Source organism: Bos javanicus, chromosome 13 (genome assembly GCF_032452875.1).
Source record: "Bos javanicus breed banteng chromosome 13, ARS-OSU_banteng_1.0, whole genome shotgun sequence".
NCBI lineage: Eukaryota > Metazoa > Chordata > Mammalia > Artiodactyla > Bovidae > Bos > Bos javanicus.
In genome coordinates this window covers 72,849,264-72,869,967 of record NC_083880.1, presented here as the reverse complement: position 1 = coordinate 72,869,967, position 20,704 = coordinate 72,849,264, and the positions used below count along the sequence as shown (strand labels likewise).

The following is a 20,704-nucleotide window of genomic DNA, read 5'->3' as shown; positions in this document are numbered from 1 at the left end:
ACAGATGGTGACTGCAGCCATAAAATTAAAAGACGCTTACTCCTTGGAAGGAAAGTTATGACCAACCTAAATAGCATATTCAAAAGCAGAGACATTACTTTGCCAATAAAGGTCCGTCTAGTCAAGGCTATGGTTTTTCCTGTGGTCATGTATGGATGTGAGAGTTGGACTGTGAAGAAGGCTGAGCGCCGAAGAATTGATGCTTTTGAACTGTGGTGTTGGAGAAGACTCTTGAGAGTCCCTTGGACTGCAAGGAGATCCAACCAGTCCATTCTGAAGGAGATCAGCCGTGGGATTTCTTTGGAAGGAATGATGCTAAAGCTGAAACTCCAGTACTTTGGCCACCTTATGCGAAGAGTTGACTCATTGGAAAAGACTCTGATGCTGGGAGGGATTGGGGGCAGGAGGAGAAGGGGACGCCAGAGGATGAGATGGCTGGATGGCATCACTGACTCGATGGACGTGAGTCTGAGTGAACTCCGGGAGTTGGTGATGGACAGGGAGGCCTGGCGTGCTGCGATTCATGGGGTGGCAAAGAGTCGGACACGACTGAGCGACTGATCTGATCTGATCTGATCTGTACTCCAGATGTTGACAGAGCGCGCTGCGAGGGAATACACAGCAGGCGAAGGAATGTAACCAGCTCGACCCCTGCCAGTTGATCCCCGCCTTCTCCCCGAACCCCCAAGGCTGGTGGGCGGGGCCACGCGGTGACGCAGGCCGCACGTTTCCGGTCCGAGAAACCGTCGCGTTTCTGGGTGACGCCTCAGCCGGCAGTTAACCACCGTACTCTGAACTCGGGTGTCGGCCGCTTCCATCACCCGAGTCACCATGGGGGCCGTGCTGGGCGTCTTCTCCCTCGCCAGCTGGGTGAGTTCGGGGTCTAGTGTCTCTGCTGGTCTTATGGCTTGGGGCTGGGGGCGGGGGTGGCGCGACAGGGCTCCCCAAGCCGTGAGCCCCGAACGGGTCTGGGCCCCGGAGGCCCGGGGGTTGAGGGGCCGACCCTGGGTTGCAGAGGGTATATAAACCCCGGGAGGTCCAGGGTGAAATCCGCGATGCGCGGCGATCGGATGCGGCCGTTCTTCTTCTGCGTTTGCTGAGGAACGTAAGAGGCCAGGTCTCCATTGTTTACAATCTGATTGCCCCGCCCCCGCCAGCCTTCCGGCTCTGGGTTCCTCTGGAGCTGGGATGGGGCCGGGGCTGGGCTCTCTAGGCCGGGGCACTCTGGTTCGTTTCCAAGCGCCTTCTTAGGGTGGCGTCATTTATTTGGGCTGTGGGGGCAGGAGGTGTGTGTGGATAATATATTTATCTCATAGCACAGGATTTGTCAAAGCTACAGAGTATGTGGCAGAGGTGAGATTTTTAACCAAGGCCTGGGTGCGATTCTGGCTCAAGGGAAAGAAGGCCTTGTGGATAATTATTAAGAATTGGAAGTCATGGCCTGAACATTTTGGGGTCTCGTACAAGTTATTTCTTTCTGGCTTCACTTAAGATGAGGACCATCATCCCAGCATTCCTCGCCTCCAGAGCTGTTGTGAGGATGAAGTGAATAAATGGGTTGAATCACTTTGTAAATTGTAAACGTCATATTTGCAAAAGGAAAATTATGGTATCTATGGAAGAGACTATGCTAAGTTCACTCATACATTCGCTTCAAAGGGGCATGATTCCTTGACATCATTTCCTTGTTTCCTAATTCCCCGACTGACTTAATTGGCCAAGGAGTCAATCTCAGCTCATTCCACTATCCTATTTTAGGGACAGACTATATTTTCCATCCTTTAGGATTGTTGAACATAAAAGAGCTGTTGGTCACTTAAGGGCCTCGTGGCTTTCCAGTATTTTGACCTTGCCAAAAATAAGAACTCTTACATGGTTTATTTAATACACCTGTTTAGATACAAGTTTCATGAAATAATTCTTTGGCCTCTGCTGTACTTTTTTCTGTCACAGTAAAAAAAAAAAAAAATCCTGGCCAGTTGATTTTTACAGTGTTTACAAAATAAGTGTTTTGCAAATACTTACAGTACATTTACAAAACTGCAGCATTTACAAAATATGATTTAGGGAAAAATAGTTAAGAAAGTTATTAACTAGGGAGTAATATGGTAATTTGAAACCTGAAACATATGGTGGCTTTGATGTAAAGCCGAGATTTGAGTTGATGCCATCAAAGCATTTCTACCTATAAATCACTTTTATAGTTTATTGATTTCTTTTGTTCAGTGGGAACAGCAAGTAATTCAGTGTACCAGGGAATGGAGTGAGTGAGGGGAAGGATAATTAAAAAAGAAAGGTAAAGGGGTCCAAATCATGTAGATACCCATTGATCAGACTAAGGGCTTTGGCTTTTACTCTTTCCTGATTGTGGGGATCCATTAGAGAAAAGAAGAATGATGTGAACTGACACAGTGTTGCTGTGTGGAGAATAGATGGTGAAAAAGAAAGGGTGAAGCAGTGTAGGGGAGGAAAACCTTTTATTGGATTCTCTGTGGATTAGTGGTCGGGCCTGCAAATTAAACTAAGACAAATTAGCAAGAAAAAAGAGTTTGTACTTGTGCAACCCACATACATGTAGGAGTTTTCAGAGATGAACAACTCGAAAGAGTGGCTAGAATATAGGACTTTATTATATGCCTTTCTTAATGGGTGGAGGGGTGCAGGAAAGCGCTTCCCTGGGAAAAACAAAGAGGTTTCTTTAGGAAAGGTGAATGGGTTTTTAGGAGAACTAACAGGAGATAAGAAAGTGTGTTATAGTACTTGTTTATGTGAGTGCAGAGGTCTTTTTATCTTCTTCAAGGCAATAAAACTCTCTTGGAGGGAGAATTTATGGTAGTTGCCGCATTCAGTCAGATGAGAAATGCTCTGAGAGGGCATTTTTTCCCCTGCATCTTTTGAATCTCACATGTCTTCATCTTAAAATAATTTTTATACTAATTCAGGGTTCTGAATGGGTTACTACAGCAGCAAGATAGGAGCTATTGCATTTAATCCAGGTGAGAGATAATGGTGACTGGACCAGTGTGATAACTGAGGATGCTATGAAAGTAGCAAGATTCCGGATACATTTTGAGGTTAGAGCTGATGTGCTGATAAATGGAATGAGAGTTTGGGGAAAGAAGGCATCAAGGATGACTGCAGGGTGTTCGACCCGGGCACAGGAAGAGTGTGCCTGGGTCCTTGGAGTCTTTAATCAATACAAATTAGTAAGAGGCCAGACGAGAATTTCAGGCAAGCAGGAGGAAGAAAAAACAAGCAACAGGTGCCCTTGCTTGCTCCCAAGGGGTGTAGGAGCTGGTTCCTTAAATGGGATGTGGGTAGGGACGGATCAGTGGGTTGAGTAAGAGATGTGGCTGAAAGCGGTCTGCTCGCCCACCCCCCCCACCCCCCCCCCCCCCGCCTTGGTGTTGTTACATGCAGGGACCATGCACAATACCCTGTGCTGTTTTGCTCTCCGCAGCTCAGAAGTAGCAGTTGGTTTGTGGTCCTGTTGTATCTTACTGTTCGTGCAGGCAGTTATTTTTAGTCCCTTACAGTTTCTTTGTATTCTGCTGTTCAAGGGTTGGTCCAGGTACAAGCACTCTGGGAAAGGGTCCCAGGTTCCGGCTTATCTCAAATAGAGTTATTTACGGAAATAGGTGTGGAGCCTTATACCAAGGTCACAGATGTGGAGCTCCACACCAAGGTCATCTCTGGAACTATCTGAGCCCCATAGCAACTGTTGCCATGAACCCCCCTGATCTGAACCAGCCTGCTCCCTGACCCCATATTAGGTACAAATACTCACCCTAACACTCACCCTCTAGCACCCTAACCAAGCACCTAATGCCACCCTTCCAGCAGGATTTTTTTTGTCTTGAGGCTATAAAAGTGAAAAGTGATAGTGTTAGTTGTTCAGTTGTGTCCAATTCTCTGCGACCCCGTGGACTGTAGCCTGCCAGGCTCCTCCATGCGTGGACTTCTCCAGGCAGAATTACTGGAGTGGGTACCATTCCCTTCTCCAGGGGATCTTCCCAAGCCAGGGATCAAACCCAGGTCTCCTACTAACTCTCGAAGGGGTCAGCTCTCCCTTGAACCAGCCCACTGTTCTAACAGGTGGCTCTCCATGGTCTGTCATGAGGTTGGCCCGCTGTGCTAACAGCCAGTCTGCCAGTCCAGTAAACTCTTTTCTCTTATTCTGTCTCATGTCTGGAAATCTTTTCCAACCTGCACACAGATCATGAAAATAGGGGAGTGACGTAACATACAGTAAGACACGTTTGTTCCACAGTTTGAGTACCTGTTGTGTAAAGGTGCAAAAGATAGAATGCTAGGTGGTCACCCCTGCCCACTCCAGGTACAGACAGTTATAAACAAGTAAGTAGGTGTACTGGTTTGCCAGGGCTGGATAACAAAAGACCATAAAGTGGATGACTTAAATAATAGAAATCGATTGGCTCGTACCAGGAGCCGGCGACAGGCACTCCACTCATGACAAAGGTCGTGAGGAAGGAGGCTCGGCATACGCAAAGGCAGGATCGAGCCTCAGGAGTCCCCCTGGATATTCTCGAGCATCTACCCCCAAAAACCAGAGTCTGCCTACTTTATTGCTTTGTGCTCTCACCTCTGACTTTACTGGGGGCTGTCCGCCACCACCATCTCGCTCTCTCTGACAAAGAGTTAACTTACAGCTCCAATTAATAAAGTTTCTGGGCAATTAGGAGTGTTTAAATCCAAACCCCTCAGATAGCTCTCTAACTCGCCTGACAAGTTTACCCGGACTCCTACAGCTATGCATACGATTGTTTACGGTCTCCCAGCCTCGAGAGGCATGAGAAGCTTAAGATATTCAAATAGCTTAGAGCCTCTCAGAGAGTTAGAAACTGTCAAAATAAAACTAGTAAAAGATTTCATTGATGAGCCAATGCTTGCTGCCAAGTTTCCACATCCCCTGTATTGTATGCTTGAATGTGTATTAATTAATATAGTTGGTATGTAGAAAAAATAAGTAGTGGCCTTGGTGCTAGCAACTTTAGACCCTTAAGGTAATAAATTCTTTCCTTTGTTGTAAACCCACTGCACCTCTGCCCTATAGGAATGTAACTTTATCTAACACCTTCGGAGGATGGCGCCAAACCTTAAAATAATTACTCTTAGAGAAAATAAGTCTTACGGTTGACAAACCTTTGTCAAGAGTCATAAAAAGTTAATAGGCCTTCTGGCCAGAAGATGATGTAAATCACCTAAACCATTTGTATACGATAAATTTGCAGGATAGAAACCCTGGTTTTTGATAAGGATCAAAGACTGCTGACTTTGCACGATTTCACATCCCCTATTATCCTCTATGTGTAACTTAGGGTATAAAAGCCCCTGTTGAAAATAAAGCTACGGGCCTTGCTCACCAAAGCTTGGTCTCCTCATGTTATTCTTTTCCTCAATTTCCAGCTGAGTCTCCATCTGGAGCGCGGAGGTCCTCTGCGACCATTTATTTGCCTGGGCTTCTAAGACCCACTCGAGAAGGTGTCTAAGGTGGGGCACCTTCCACTATTCGAGAGGGCGCCTGCGGCCTCCGTGGTCAGAGCTAACCTGGTGTCACAGGTTATATTGATTTTCCGTGTAAACCAAGCTACTCAGCCTCTTTTCTCCACTGAATTTTCCTACTGAGCTATCATCATTCTATTACTCTTTATATCTCTAATTAATATTTAAATAAATCTCTGACGCCGTCTTTCCTTCGAATACCCTGGATCAGCCGGGGCTGGACCTCGGCAGGCTCCTCATTTGGAGGCTAGAAGTCTGAGATTAGGGTGTCAGCTGGGTTGGTTCCCGGAACTCTGTTCCAGCTCCTTCCCTAGTTCCTGGTGGTTTGGTAGCAGTCTTTGGTGTTCCTTGGTTTATAGATCTCTGCCTTCATCTTTGCATGATGTTCTCCCTGTGATGCTCAACTGTGTCCAGATTTCTCCTTTGTATGACACCAGTCATGTTTGATTAGGGGCCCACTCTTCTCCAATAAGACATCATTTTACCAAATTATATCTGTAGTGACCCTGTTTCCAAATCAGGTCACATTCTGAGGTACTGGCGATTGGGACATAAACGTATGAATTTTGGAGGACATAATTCAACTGATAGCAAACAGTGGGCAATTATTATTAGTTTATTTAATTGACTAGAGAAAAAACAGCTAAAGGAGTTAGAAGCATGTGAGTGCAGACAAAATAAACTGGAAGCAATTAGTGTCATTGTTTTTAGCTGTAAAATGTCTGTATCTCTATCTGTGACCAGACACAGACTTCTGTTACGGTCTGTTGACCCAGACTGTAGTTAAGAATTGAAGACTGGAGCTGGGTGGTCAATTCCCCATGGCTGTTTTGATTATGGATATTACTGGGTATTGTGATATATGGAGCCCCTGCTATGAAAGAAATTATGCTAGGTGCTATATACTGCTGACATTATCTCATAAAAGAGTATTACTGGGGCCATACTGTAAACCAGAATCCCCCAGTGTCTGCATCTGCTGTTGCTGCTGATGATTCTGAATTAGCCTATCCTTGTAATGTGACTTGATAATGTCACCTGTCAAAGCAATTCAGGTGGTTTCCTAATCAGGCATATAGAAGAATGACTCAAAGTATGTCCTCTCATCTGGAATGCTTGTTAGGAGAGTTGAGCTGACCGAAGATCCAGGTGACTCTTTTTTTTTCAAGTGGGGGAAGTTCACATAAGATTAACTATTTTAAAGTGTATAATTGTGTCATTTAGTACATTCACATGTTGTGCTGTCATAACATATGTCTGGTTCCAGAACATTTTCATCACCCCAAAGAGAAACTCAGGATCCACTTAGCAGTCAACTCTCTTCTCACTGCTCCCTCCAGCCTCTGGAAACCACTCCTCTGCTTTCTGTCTCCAGATTGACCTGTTCTGGGTATTTCATATGAATGAAATCACACAGTATGTGACCTTTTGTGTCTGGCTTCTTTCACTTGGCATCATGTTTTCGGGGTTCACCCATGTTGTACCAGCTATCAGTACTTCATTTTTATGGCTAAATAATATTCTGCCCTTTGTGGGTATACTATATGTTATTTATCCGTTCATCAGCTGATGGGCATTTAGTCTCTGCCTTTCAACAATTGTAGGTGGTGCTGTTTGGAACATTCATGTCCAAATTTTGTTTGAAAACTTCAGTTCTTTTGGGTGTATGTGTGAATTGGAGTTACTGGGTCATATGATAATTCTATGTTTAATTTTGAGGAATCTCTGGGTTACTCTTCAATGGAGCCAAAAGTCTTTTGCTTTAAGGGTTTCTGTGTAATGTTGCCTTATGTTGTAATATTAGATTTGGTAGCTAGGATTCTCAGAAATCAGCAGGTGGAGTTAGGTTTCTGTTTTTCTTAGTATTAAGATATATTGTTTTTAAATAAAATATGCTGTCTGTGGGAACATAACCAACACTTATTGGGCCTTTACTATGTTTTAAGTACTGTGTTGAGTGCTCATTTAATATAGCAGTGTCTGAAGGAGGAAGATTCTGTTACTGAGTTTATTTTACAGATGGAGAAATAAGCTTACATTTTGTAACTTGCTGAGGTAAAATGGTAGAAATAACACTGCCTCCAGAGCTCATGCTTTTAACCACTTCCTCCCAGCTCTGATTCTCAGAGAAGGCTCTCAGAGCCTGGTGTGCTGGTCTTCCGTCCTGCAGGTCGGGAAGGAGGCCGCTGCAGGCCATCTCACGTGGCGATGCTCTGCTCGTTGCAGGTCCCGTGCCTTTGTGGCGGTGCGTCCTGTTTGCTGTGCAGCTGCTGTCCCAACAGTAAGAATTCCACCTTGACTCGCCTCATCTACGCTTTCATCCTCTTCCTGGGCACCATTGTCTGTTGTATCATGTTTCATGAGGGGATGGAGACTCAGCTGAAGAAGGTAAGTAGAAGTAACAGTAGCCTTATTAATGTAGTGGTTTTAATTATTTCATGTTTTGCAAAAATTTTAGTTGTAATTAGTATTTATGTCTTCACTGTTGTGAAACTCAATCAAGTTCAGTGGATTGGTTGGGATCGTACATTTCAGTTCTAGTCAAAACAGAGTAGGAAGGTATTAGTCTTTTCCCAAAGTAAAGGTAGTATCTGAAGCAACATCTTTAGTCTAACACCTTTGGAAAAGATACTAAAAGAGTGGCCCTAAAGCTCTTTTAAATAAAGTATATTTAATTTTAAAAAATAAATCTGACTAGCCTTTATTTGCAGAAAAGGGCCAAAAAGAGAGCACTTGACTTTTATTTTAAAACTGCAACTTGTTTATATTGTTCAGTGACAAGATTGTAAGTGAATTGAAAGCCAAAGCGAAAAGTCCCACAGAAGGGTCTTGCAGTTGTTGAAGTGGCCGGTTTTAGACATCCAGGCTTTTCTGTGGTGGAATCGAATCTCTCTTTAAATGTGGATATTCCCTAAGCATTAAAATGTTTTTGTTCCAGATACCTGGCTTCTGTGATGAAGGACTTAGTACCAGGATTACTGATATTATGGATAAAGAGTGTGATGTGCTGGTTCGTTATAAAGCTGTGTATCGAATCAGCTTTGCCTTGGCCGTCTTCTTCTTTGCCTTCTCTCTGCTCATGTTAAATGTGAAAACTAGTAAAGATCCCAGAGCAGCGATACACAATGGGTACGTAGGAATTATTGTTTTCTTGTCGTGGTGTTGTATCTTCACCTTCGCAGTTAATGTTGCCATTTTGATGAAGGCAGTAGAGTACTTCTGTTATACATGGGAAGTTGTTTCAAGGTCATTTTCAGCTGGAGCTCTGCAGTATAGCGGGGGAGATAGAGTGGACAACGAGAATTTTTTTTGGTATTATTTATTTATTTAGTATTTTAAAAAAATATTTTTGCTTCAGGTTCGTACATTTCTCTGCACACCTATGAAACCGTTCAAGCATTGTACTAGGCACTTCACACACACAAACACACATATTTTTTTTCTTTCTATTGTTAAAAGATAAACATGTACCTGATATATTTAGACAGGATACAGAAAAATAAATAGTGAATATATTTGGGCCACTGATTGACATATTCTGTCACTTCCCATTCCTGATCCCCAGTTCCTCTTGTACATGTATTTCAGAGAGGTTAAAGAAATTGCCTGAGATCTCTCAGCTAGAGAGGGTTGGCCCTAGGATTGAAACTCAAATCTGTTCAGCTCCAAAGCTGCTTTCTTTCTGCACTGCCATGCAAAGTAGTGTTTAAAGGTTGACTGAAAGCCAGGTTTGGTCTTGTGATGAGCTCTGTAATTGTGGACAAGGGGTTTATGTCCAGTTGCCTGATGTGCAGCTTGCCAGACGGCCAAACTGAGATGCTGAGATTTGCAGCAGAGACTGGAAGACACATCTTGGATCCGCCTCCCTGAAGGCCAGAGGCTGTAGAAACTTATGGGATAAAGAAGCAGGGTTGTCTTACTTGTGGGAATGGGAAGGTAAGGAACAGGTGCTGTAATCGGTGTTCTGCACAGGTCTTTATCTTAATTACAAGCTTGAAATGGCAACCGACAGTACTCTTGCCTAGACGATCCCTTGGACAGAGGAGCCTGGTGTCCATGGGATAGCAAAGAGTCAGTCACAACTGAGCGACTTCACTTTCACTTTCTTTAACAGGATACTTAGCATAATCAGGGGGTGGAGTTTTTGGCACTCTGAATTCATTGAACCACCTGTGCAGGCCCTGTTGTAGGGTCAGTAGTCCCAACCAGTCTTAACCAGCTTGAACTGGACAAAAACTAACTCCTGGTTTCTGAAAAACAGCTTAAGTCCCCGTTGCTGTAGCAACTCATACATCAGAGGCAAGTATCTATAGAGGTGGTTAAAGAGTCTTGGGATATATTATCTAGGCTGTAGGTAGGAAGGTATGAAATTTGAAAAAATTTAGACAAGCCTTGTGAAGGCAAGGCCACAAATAGAGGAGTTCTTTAACGAGCTGTTAAAGCAGGGAAACTCTAAGGTAATGTGTTTCTTTCTTATGAACGTGAATGATTGGGTCTCTGTGCTAATGTTTGTCCTCAAATTGTGTGAAATACTGAATGAAGTAGCTTCATGTCAGATGAAGAAACAAGCCCAATCATGTTGGAAGTGGCTAGTAAGGCTTTATTTTTGCATTTCAGAAGTTCATTTTCTCAATGAAAAGGAAAAATTAGCGTTTCATAAATGTACTTTTATGTTTTAATAGATTTTGGTTCTTCAAAATTGCTGCCATTGTTGGTGTCATGGTTGGATCTTTCTATATTCCTGGAGGCCACTTCAACACAGGTATGGTTCACTATAACAGGGGTAAATTATAATGTATACACACTCTACAGATGACTGCATTCATTACTGATTTTGCAGAACTGGTAATTAAATGAGATGGTGTTCAATTATCATGACTTGATACTAATATTAAGATATTAATTGACTGATTAAAGCCAGGAGACATTCAGCCCACTTCTCAGCTATTCTGAAACCAGATGTTAATTTTTTGCCAATATTTTAGGTTTCCCTTCTCACTTGGCAATATGAAGTTAATCGGGCTTGTCAACATAAGGACTTGTAACCATGTACTCCACTATCCCCGTTTTAACCTGCTTCCTTTTTGTGGCATCATATGGCATCTGTGGATTTCCACTGTGATTTATATCCCTGTGAGTAAAGGAAAGGGCTTATATCTTTTCCATTTGGATTGTCAGACCATGGGCTCCCCTTAGCACAAGCTAGAATCGATTTTAAAAGGTCTGAAACCCGACAGAACACTTGTCACAGAATGCCTTTGAGTTTGGAATTGTGATACTCTTGCTGTACTGCTCGAGACAGAATATGTCTTATTATTACCTTTTCTTACTTGAAACCTTCTTAGTGTGCTGGACAGTAACGTTCTGATATGTTGCTCCTGTGGTAAAGAATAACTTTGTGCTTTTGGTTTGTAGCCTGGTTTGTGATTGGCATGGTAGGGGCTGCCTTCTTCATCCTCATTCAGCTGGTGCTGTTGGTAGACTTTGCTCACTCTTGGAATGAGTCATGGGTAAATCGAATGGAAGAAGGGAATCCAAAATGCTGGTATGCCGGTAGGTGTCAAACCCCTATGAGAGCCATACTGCATCATGCTACATTAAACTGGGTGAAAATTGATCCTTGTTAGTTTAAAAGCTTGTTATAACTTTGAGCATTCATGTTCATTTTCTCTTTTCTAGCTTTACTGTCTGTGACAAGCTTGTTTTATATCCTGTCAATCATCTTTGCTGGGTTGCTGTACACATACTACACCAAACCAGATGGCTGCACAGAGAACAAGTTCTTCATCAGTTTTAATCTGATCCTTTGCGTGGTGATTTCTGTTTTGTCAATCCATCCAAAAATTCAGGTATGGTTGTGATTTCTGCTTCTTCCTCCTATGAGAGATTTTTAATTAATGCTAAACTTGAAACCTAGGTAACTTTTTATATGAATTTATGTCCAAGTTTATCTACTTAAACATTTTTCTACTGTAGCATAATAAAGTCTTCATAATTATATCTTAATCATAAAATGTGCCATTGAATGTCAGTATTATAATTAAATGAATAATTTCCCTATTATTTAAGGGGAAAAAAAACTATGTAACTTGAGAATTTATTGTCCTTATAAAATTGTTTATATTACAAGAATGATTCTTAGAAATCTTTAGCAGAGATATTTTAGGGGAATTGAACTAGAAACATATGATTTTAATATTTAAAACACAACTCATGCTCCTGAGTTTCCTCATTTAAATACCATATTTTAAAAATTCATGGATTTTTAGATATGAAATATGAAAAAATATCACCTATCCTTTTAAAAGTGAGAAAACTGAAGGTCCAGAGAGTTGATGGATTACCTAGCTAGTTAAGGGCAAAGCTTAGCTTTGATTTCACTATACCAGGGAACTAGTGGTGAATCCAAGCCTTTGTATGATCCACAGGAATTTCCAGGGTTATGAAATGCCTGAGAATTGGTGGTACATGCCTCCTCTTTCTTGGTTATTTTTCAAGCTAACTTAAACTGAAAGGTTACTTGTCATCTTTGATCTGTCGAGCAGAATCAGAAGGTTCTCAATAACAGCTCAGTGGGTCCCAGGAAGTACGCTTCTAAAAGTTCAGCCCTTGCAGTCCCTATGGCATTGTTTTCTTTCTGATTCCACAGGAACACCAGCCTCGTTCTGGCCTCCTGCAGTCTTCTCTCATCACCCTCTACACCATGTACCTCACGTGGTCAGCCATGTCCAATGAACCTGGTAAGCAGATTCTAAAAGCACATTCATTTGATGGAAAGAAACTAAGAAATGGGAGTTCTCTGGCAGTGCAGTGGTTAGGACTCAGCTTTCACTGCTGTGGGTGTAGGCTTGATCCCTGGTTGGAAACTTAAGATCCCACAAGATGTGCCATGCACACCAGGAGTAAAAGAAAGTAGGAAATTACTCCTTTGGTGGGTGCCAGAACTAGAGCTGGAGCAAATGTCAGACAAACAAATGAACAAACAAAAACTTCACTTAAATGTACAATGTCTTTGGTATTTACCTTTCAAATTTTATTCTCCATGTCTGCTCCTAACTGTTCAGAGCTGAAAGCCTAAAGGACCACCTGAAGGACCTTTATGTGGTCCAGGCTTTTCCCCAGACTAAATCAGATTAGTTAAGAGTTGGTTAAGAGCAGAAAAAGGCAACGTTGTTTTGGCCCTTTGTAGAATTACATTAATTGAATTTTATGTGGTGGTGCAGGCTTGAGAAGAAACAGCTGCAGGAAATCTCCTTTTGTAGGTCTTACGGGATTGTTTCTCAGTAGAGTATCCTGTGGAAAACCATTGCTGCAGACCATCTAATGATGACGCAACTTATTTTTGTTGTATTCCTGTATAACTGTGCAGAAACAGGACTAGGGCTAAACTCCTTGTGCCTTTTTTTTTTTTTAATAACCAGGCCAAATTTATTGAATCTACCTTATTTTGCAAACAAATTTATCTTTTTTAAACTGTTTTATATTGGGTTATAGTTGATTAACAGTGTTGTGATAGTTTCGGGTGTACAGCAAGGTGATTTAGTTGTACATTTTCCCATTTAGGCTGTTACATAATACCGAGCAGAGTAGGTCCTTGTTGGTTATCCATTTTAAATATAGCAGTGTGTACATGTCCATCCCAACCTCCCCACCACCCTTCCCCCGGTAACTCTAAGTTCCTTCTCTAAGCCTGTGTAAACTCCTTATATTTTAAGCACACGACTGTAGAGCCCCAAAGACTTGTTAGTTAAACTTCAAAACCAGTGAAATCAAGATTGACATTTATGAAACTGGACAAATACTCTGTTGCTGTAGTTTCTTTACTCTTTCTTGAAAACCAAGTCTTTGATTGCAACACAGATGTGTTACTGACTGCCCAGTTGCAGGTTCTTTGAAGTAGAACATTCTCATGTTTGAAATTATGTTTTGTTACCACGACTGAGTGATGTGTAAACACACCCCTCAAATCCTTTTGGACCCCCATGAGTTATCCCTAAAGATAAAAAGCAGTTTCTCATTGTCAGATCGTTCCTGCAACCCTGGCCTGTTGAGCATCATTACGCACATGACCTCATCCACCTTGGCTCCTGCGAATACAACTGCTCCGGCCCCTACCCCTGCTGTGCCGTTACAGAGCGGGCCTTCTCTGAATAAAGAGAATTTCATTGGGCTGTTAGTCTTTGTTCTCTCCCTTTCCTATTCTAGGTAAGTTACAAAGTCCTTGACTTGCCTCAGTTAACCCTGCAGTGTATGTTTCTGTAAGTTCAGTAAATCCTCTTGTGAAATGATTTCCCCCAGCCTTACTAAGAGATTCGCCTTTGTATAGGAAGATAAAGCTCTTACCTGGCCTGACTCTAGATTAGCTAGAATAGTGGCTCTGAAATTTGGTTGGGCTCTTTTTTTTTAGGGCAATGTTTATTTTATGATCATTGTAAATAATATAAGCAACTAGCAGAATTTTATGCACAAAATGCTCAAGTTGGTATTTAATCCAAAACCTCAGATACAGTCTATGTTAGCAGTTTGCACTCATTCTCTCACCCATTTTTATTGATTGATATTGTCTATCTAATAGTGTGTGATACTTTAATAATTTTAAAATATGAAATAATACAAATAGGCAAAGATATATTTATATAAACTAACAGCATAAGTGAGGGCAGTTTAAAGTAGGAAATGAAATTGTCCTCCCTCTAAATTCACCTTTTCTGTGGTTAAATTTTGGCCCATATTATTTCAGAGTTTTTTCTTTTGCTTATACTTACTATCTATTAATCTATTTGTATCTATATTATTATGTATATTTTTATAAATAGTTACATAATCTTATATCACTTGATAATATAATTTAAAAATAGAGACCATACTATATAATAGTATAACAGTATACTATTCTGAAATACATATGAATTTGTCATAATTTGGACAGCTTTGCACACATAATGTGTAGTTTTACCCTTTTTTTCCCTTTTTTTCTTTTTTTAATTATTTCTTAAAATATGGGTTGGCAGTCTACAGCCCTTGGGCTGACTTCCTATTTCTCTAAATAAAGTTTTATTGGCTTACAGCTATGTTCATTTTTTTATGCTCTCTGTGACTATTTTTGTTTATTTCCTTTGATTCTTGATCTTAAGAGGAAAGCTTTTAATCTTTCACTATTAAATACAACTTTTTCATAGAGGCCCTTTATCAATTTGAGGAAGTTTTCTATTTCTAGTTTGAGTTTTTATCATAAAAAAAGTATCAGATTTTTGCCAAAAAAAATTTTTTTTAATGTCTGTTGAGATGTTCGTGTGGAATTTGTCCTTTATTTGTATGTACTTTTTTATTCAATCATTTAACAAACTTTTAGTGAGTATCTGCTGTGTATTAGAAATGCATAGATGACTAAGGTCATTGCCAGAAGGTCATTCCTTGTGAATAGCAAGGAAGACAGGAGTGGTTAAGTGATACGGCAGAAGGAAGAATAAGGAGCTACAGCAATTTAATCCAGCCTAGCAACGGGGTGACGTCAGAGAAGACTTCCTAGAGGACACGGCATGATTAGAGAGTTAAAGAGTGAGTGAGTTAGCTGGGCGAAGGCGGGCATTGCATTCTGAACAAAGGAGAGATACTTCTGAAGTCCTGGAAGCAGACACTGTAAGCATAGTGTATTTTGGGAAACCCCTCCAGGCAGTTAAAGCATCAAATTGTAACTGTTAGGATCAGAACTTTAAGCAAACCCTTCAGAAGCCCTTCAGTCCCCGAAGCAGGAGCAGTTTAGAAATAACCTTCACGTGTACAGGCTCGTGACAGCACTTCATCTTCATGGCCCCCTTCTGATTTACCTTTCTGGGATCACTTTCCAGCATCCGCAATTCCAGCAATAGCCAAGTAAGTAAGCTGACGCTGTCGGGCAGTGACAGCGTGATCCTCCGAGATACGGCTGCCAATGGTGCCAGCGATGAGGAAGATGGACGGCCTCGGCGGGCAGTGGACAACGAGCGAGAGGGGGTGCAATACAACTACTCCATGTTCCACCTCATGCTCTGCTCGGCTTCCCTGTACATCATGATGACCTTGACCAACTGGTACAGGTAGGAGGCAGAGAACTGAGGAGGCCCACCCTGCCCCTTGGCGTGGCCTGTAAAAGCTCCTGACCTCAGAATCCTCTTCTTTTACCCATATAATGAAAGTATGTTCAGTGCTCACACTTTCCTGAAATACTTCTGACTTTTTTTTCTCCTCTTGCATTTAAAATCCAGTTGGAATACTTACAGTTAAAATCATGGGAAGCCCTTCCAAACTTGAGTAACTTGAGAGAGAAAATCATGACATAAAGCAATCTGACTTGTCTTTTGTTCCCTGAGTTTTCTTTGTCTAGAGATGGCCATGTAGAGTATTCTGATCAAAGGAAACATCTGGTAAAGCAAGGAGGATTCAGTAAATTCATTTCAGTTTTGAATTTTACCAGTATGTAGAATAGGCAGATATCCCTGAAGAACTTTTTGCAAGGAATGATCAGAGTTCTTCATGCAGGCTAAAAGATAAAAGCTGTTTGAGTGGCAGAGCCCCCTGCTCATAAAAATGAAAAAATAGCAAGTTTATCAAGTCCTTTCTGGTAACTGACTACAGAGTAGTGAGTGTCAGGCAAGTTTCAGTGGAGAATTTCTTAGCTTTTGCTGAGGGGCTGCTATATGCTGAAATTAAGCGCCTTTGCTTAACTCTCAGGGGCTTCCCTGGTGGCTCAGTGGTAAAGAATCTGCCAGCCAAGCAGGAGACATGGGTTCGATTCCTGGGTCAGGAAGATCCCCTGGAGAAGGGCATGGCAACCCACTCGAGTATTCTTGCCTGGGAAATCTCATGGACAGAGGAGCCTGGTGGGCTGTAGTCCCTGGGGTTGCAAAAGAGTCGGACTTAGTGACTAAACAACAGCAACCACCTAATTCTCTGCTGTTTTCTCAGCCCTGATGCAAACTTCCAGAGCATGACCAGCAAGTGGCCAGCTGTGTGGGTCAAGATCAGTTCCAGCTGGGTCTGCCTCCTCCTCTACGTCTGGACCCTTGTGGCTCCGCTTGTCCTCACCAATCGAGACTTCAGCTGAAGCTGAGTGCCAAGGACACCACTGAAATTCATAAAGGTCTCCTTTGCTGAAAGCTCACTTACTGTTTACTTTCGCTTCAACTAATATATTAAGCAAATGCTTTGCAAATAAGACTATATCCAGGTTTATATCGGAGGGCAAGATGGAATAATGCTTGATGCAGGATCAGAACCTTTCATTTATATCTCTATTATGTTTATTTGTAAGGATAGAGAGCAAAAGGAACATTATGTTTTAAAGTGAACTACAGCTGTGCTGTGAAGAGAGTTCTTTATTAAGACTTGTAGGTTCCTACAACTTTGATTTAAAATGTAAGACAGAAAAATATTGGATACTTGAGGTTGTCATTAATATATTTCTATTGCAGTATCTTTAAAGAACAAAATAATTATAATGATGCATTTCTATGACAGTTTTCTTTTGTGAAAGTCTTTACTGTGTGATACAGGCCCTCTGTTCAGTCCTTAAACTCAGTGCTTGGGGAAAGGAGTCTGTGTGCAGGTCTTGCCCCAGAAGAGGGGTTGTTGGTCTGGCTGCTGCTTCTACGTCTTGAGTTTTTTTAATTTCCTTTTTATTTTTTATACTACAGCATTGATGCTGCTTGATTCAAGCCTGTGGCTTTGCTAGAAATGTTAATTTCAATAAACGCTTTGTATGTTTGGTTAAACTGAAGATTCACTTGAAAAACTGGTGCAGCTTTAGTCTATGTCATTATCTTGTTACGAGTATGTAAAACTACAAATGCATGTGAATATATTTGCACTATAAAGGTATTTGATTAAAATAGAAAGACTTACGCTTTTTAAGGTCCTTTCTTTAACAGCTTTGATGAGTTAGCAGCGTTCTAGGTTTTTCATTTTTTTAGACTTTTTTGGGCAGTAAGGTTTATAAAGCATCTTCCAGAATGCTCTCCTGTTCCTTCTAAAGTTTAAGGTCTGACCAGTGAGTAAAGTCTTGAACTCATTCAGAAGTTCTACTAAATGTCTTTCCTGGGCAAGACACTTGGGTAGATGAGAGACAAGGCTTGCGTTCTCTGGAAGCTTCTTTGGGAGAGGTGGCACACGGAAGGATAGAGCAGTCTGCGTGCTCAGCGAAGGTTTACTGCACGTCTGTACCAGGCCCCTTAGGCCTGGGATACAGCCTCAAACAGACAGACACCGGCTCTGCCAGCTTGGACTTAGAGTTTCAAAGAGGGTGAAATGAGCTGACAGGTGATACAACGTGTTGTAATTAGTGCTGTGATTTAGGAATCGCAGAGAACTCACAGGAGAGGTGCTGGGTGGGGAGTGTCATGGTAGGCTTCCTGAGGAAAGTGATATCTAAGCCCAGAAACGTTAGGAGTTCACTAATGAGAGGAATAGAGGAGTGGAGTGGCATTGCTGAAGGATAGACTAAACTGTATGTTACAGGTAGGGAGATTTAAAAAAAAATACATCGTGTTCAGTGGCGCTTTAATGGAGAGAAGTGGTCTGGGACCAGGCCACGAAGGGCTTTGTAAACCACACTGAAGAGTTTGGACCTTGTGCAGGGGCAGCAGGGAGCACAGAGTGCTGTGGGCAGATGGTCTCGTCAGTCACTGCGGCTGATGTATGCAGAAGGGATCTAGAGAATGAGACCGGGGCAGTCCTTAGGAGATCTGAAACAGAGAAGTCAAGTGAGAACAGAAATTGACAGCTGAGAGCTCCTCAGTAATTAAACGTTTTAACCGGCAGTTGATTAGCTGTGGGAGAGAGGTCGATCCTGAGCGATGCTAGTTTAGCCACCTGAAATCTCTGGTGGTTCTGTTTATATGGTGAGAAAAACCAGAAGGGGAGGAACAACCTGTGCTTGAAGAAAGATGGAGGTGGTCTCTGAAGATGGCTGTTTGGGTTTGGAAGCATGCTTTTGTTATTTTCTGTCAGGCTGGTCAGTAAATATTTACTGAGTATATACTATGCTTTACAACCTTAGGCAAAGACAAGCCATCTAAGCCTCAGTGTCTCCTTTGTTTGAAAGTTTATCTTGGTACGGAAGAGCATTTAGAGAGTAAAATTAGTTTGCAAAGTGCTTAACCATTGTAAGCATGCTGGTGGTAGCTGCTCATCTCCACATGGGCTAAAATGAGACTGGTCAATAGTCGGAGGTCAGAGGTGTTCAGCCGTAATCTAATGGAGGTGAGATTTGAGGGTTCTTACAGAATTAGACACGGCCTAGAGGGGACAGTCTCAGCTGAGCTGTAGGTGCGGGGTCAGGAAGCAGGGCTGGATAGGAACTGTTGGAACTACCACCATTTAAACCAGTTCTTTATACCATGGCTCAGAGAGAAAATTGCCAGGGATGTGGGGGACAGTTAGGGAAGGTATAGCCCCTTACTCTGCCGGTGTAAAGCAGTCACCCCATTTTCCTTAAAGAAGGGCCAGCCAGATTAAGACTTTTAAGGGTCCTGAACTTCAAAAACATCACCGTGTACCACCCCTCCCCCACCTTATGTCACTTAAAAGCAATACTAAACTGTAAAATAAGTGTAACAGAGTCCAATAAAGGTTTTATTTTTTTCTCATGATGATAACTTCGATATTAATTTGAAATAACAAATTCTCTTTTAAAACCGAGGGGGCAGAGTCCCTGCTTTGCTTGGTTCTAAGAGCAAGTTAAAGCTGGCCTGTTGCTGGGACAGCCAGTAGTGTGCTCAAGTTCCGTTCAGTTCAGGTCAGTCACTCAGTCATGTCCAACTCTTTGCGACCCTGTGAACCACAGCATGCCAGGCCTCCCTGTCCATCACCAACTCCTGGAGTCCACTCAGACCCCCGTCCATCGAGTCGGTGATGCCATCCAACCATCTCATCCTCTGTCATCCCCTTCTCCTCCTGCCCTCAATGTGCCCCAGCATCAGGGTTTTTTCAGCTCTTAACATCAGGTGGCCATAGTATTGGAGTTTCAGCCTCAGCATCAGTCCTTCCAATGGACACCCAGGACTGATCTTCAGGATGGACTGGTTGGATCTCCTTGCAGTCCAAGGGACTCTCAAGAGTCTTCTCCAACACCACAGTTCAAAAGCACCAGTTCTTCAGCACTCAGCTTTCTTTATAGTCCAACTCTCACATCCATACATGACCACCACTGGAAAAACCATAGCCTTGACTAGATGGACCTTTGTTGGCAAAGTAATGTCTCTTCTTTTTAATATGCTGTCCAGGTTGGTGTACTCAAGACTCAAGTGAATTATACATGTTGAGTGCTGAATTATACACATGCATTAAAAAAAAAAAACAGTATTTTAGGGAAGCTCAGGATTCCACTGTAAAGCAAGGGGGTATTTTGAATCCTCAGACCTCATGGTGTCGTCGCATTCTAGAAGAGTCCCCTGGTGCCTCATCGCCATGAGGCAGGCCTGTCTGTCCCCCACTGTTGCTGACTGGGGGCCCTGGCTCCAAGGCCAGCCGTGTGCCCTAGGAATTCATTAAAGGCAACAGTGTGGCTGCCACTTCTGCATGCTTAGAGCTGGGAGAAAGCTTGTCGGCCCTTCTCGGATTTCCCTTTCTAGGTTGCTCTTGCTAGGCATTCTGTTGGATGGGAAATAAAACTCTTGATGATCAAAGATACTCCCAAAGAATGGCTGTGGACCTGGTTTTCCGTGCTTTTGATGTTGTGGACCAAACCACAACTCAGACCTAATTTAAACCCAACAACTTTTGTGTTCATTCCAAGTCCCTGCTTGATGATATTTTTCTTTTTACACATTGAGGCTAAAGTGAATATTCAGTACTATGAGGCATGTGTTTGATCTCTGTGGATGAATGGCAGATGCCAGGGTCGTGCTTATTAATGGGAGCTGCTGTTCATCTCTTTACACTTTGTGTCGGTCTCTCCATCCTTTTTACTGCCCAAATCGGGCCACCTGCTCAGTGGGCTCCTCACTACTGCTGGGTGACTTCAGTCACATGGTGCCTGCATCCTCAGGTGAAGAAAAATGAGAGCTGCCCCCAAATAGCAACACGTCCCAAGCAAGGAACAGATATTATCCACAGCCCTGTAAAGTGGTGATGATTCTCCCCTTTTGTAGATCACACTGAGATGTAGAGAGGCTAGTGTCTTGCCCACAGACACTTTAGTAAGAAG

General features: G+C 42.4%; 1 protein-coding gene across 1 annotated transcript; it reads left to right on the top strand.

Moving 5' to 3' along the window:
* The first annotated feature begins 717 nt into the window (after nucleotides 1–717).
* On the top strand, nucleotides 718–19,148 carry SERINC3 (serine incorporator 3). The gene is made up of 10 exons (XM_061437672.1): nucleotides 718–870; nucleotides 7,750–7,911; nucleotides 8,462–8,652; nucleotides 10,206–10,285; nucleotides 10,939–11,076; nucleotides 11,203–11,372; nucleotides 12,173–12,263; nucleotides 13,548–13,728; nucleotides 15,372–15,599; nucleotides 16,468–19,148. Exons 1-10 carry the CDS (start codon nucleotides 832–834, stop codon nucleotides 16,604–16,606), a joined length of 1,419 nt encoding a protein of 472 aa, XP_061293656.1. The 5' UTR covers nucleotides 718–831; the 3' UTR covers nucleotides 16,607–19,148.
* Nucleotides 19,149–20,704: the final 1,556 nt, after the last annotated feature.

Excerpts from the sequence above, each read along its gene's own strand:
- SERINC3 (XM_061437672.1), top strand. The coding sequence starts at position 832 with ATGGGGGCCGTGCTGGGCGTCTTCTCCCTCGCCAGCTGG. Across the intron at positions 8,653-10,205 it reads AGAGCAGCGATACACAATGG|ATTTTGGTTCTTCAAAATTG; the intron begins GTACGTAGGAAT and ends ATGTTTTAATAG. Across the intron at positions 11,373-12,172 it reads CAATCCATCCAAAAATTCAG|GAACACCAGCCTCGTTCTGG; the intron begins GTATGGTTGTGA and ends CTGATTCCACAG.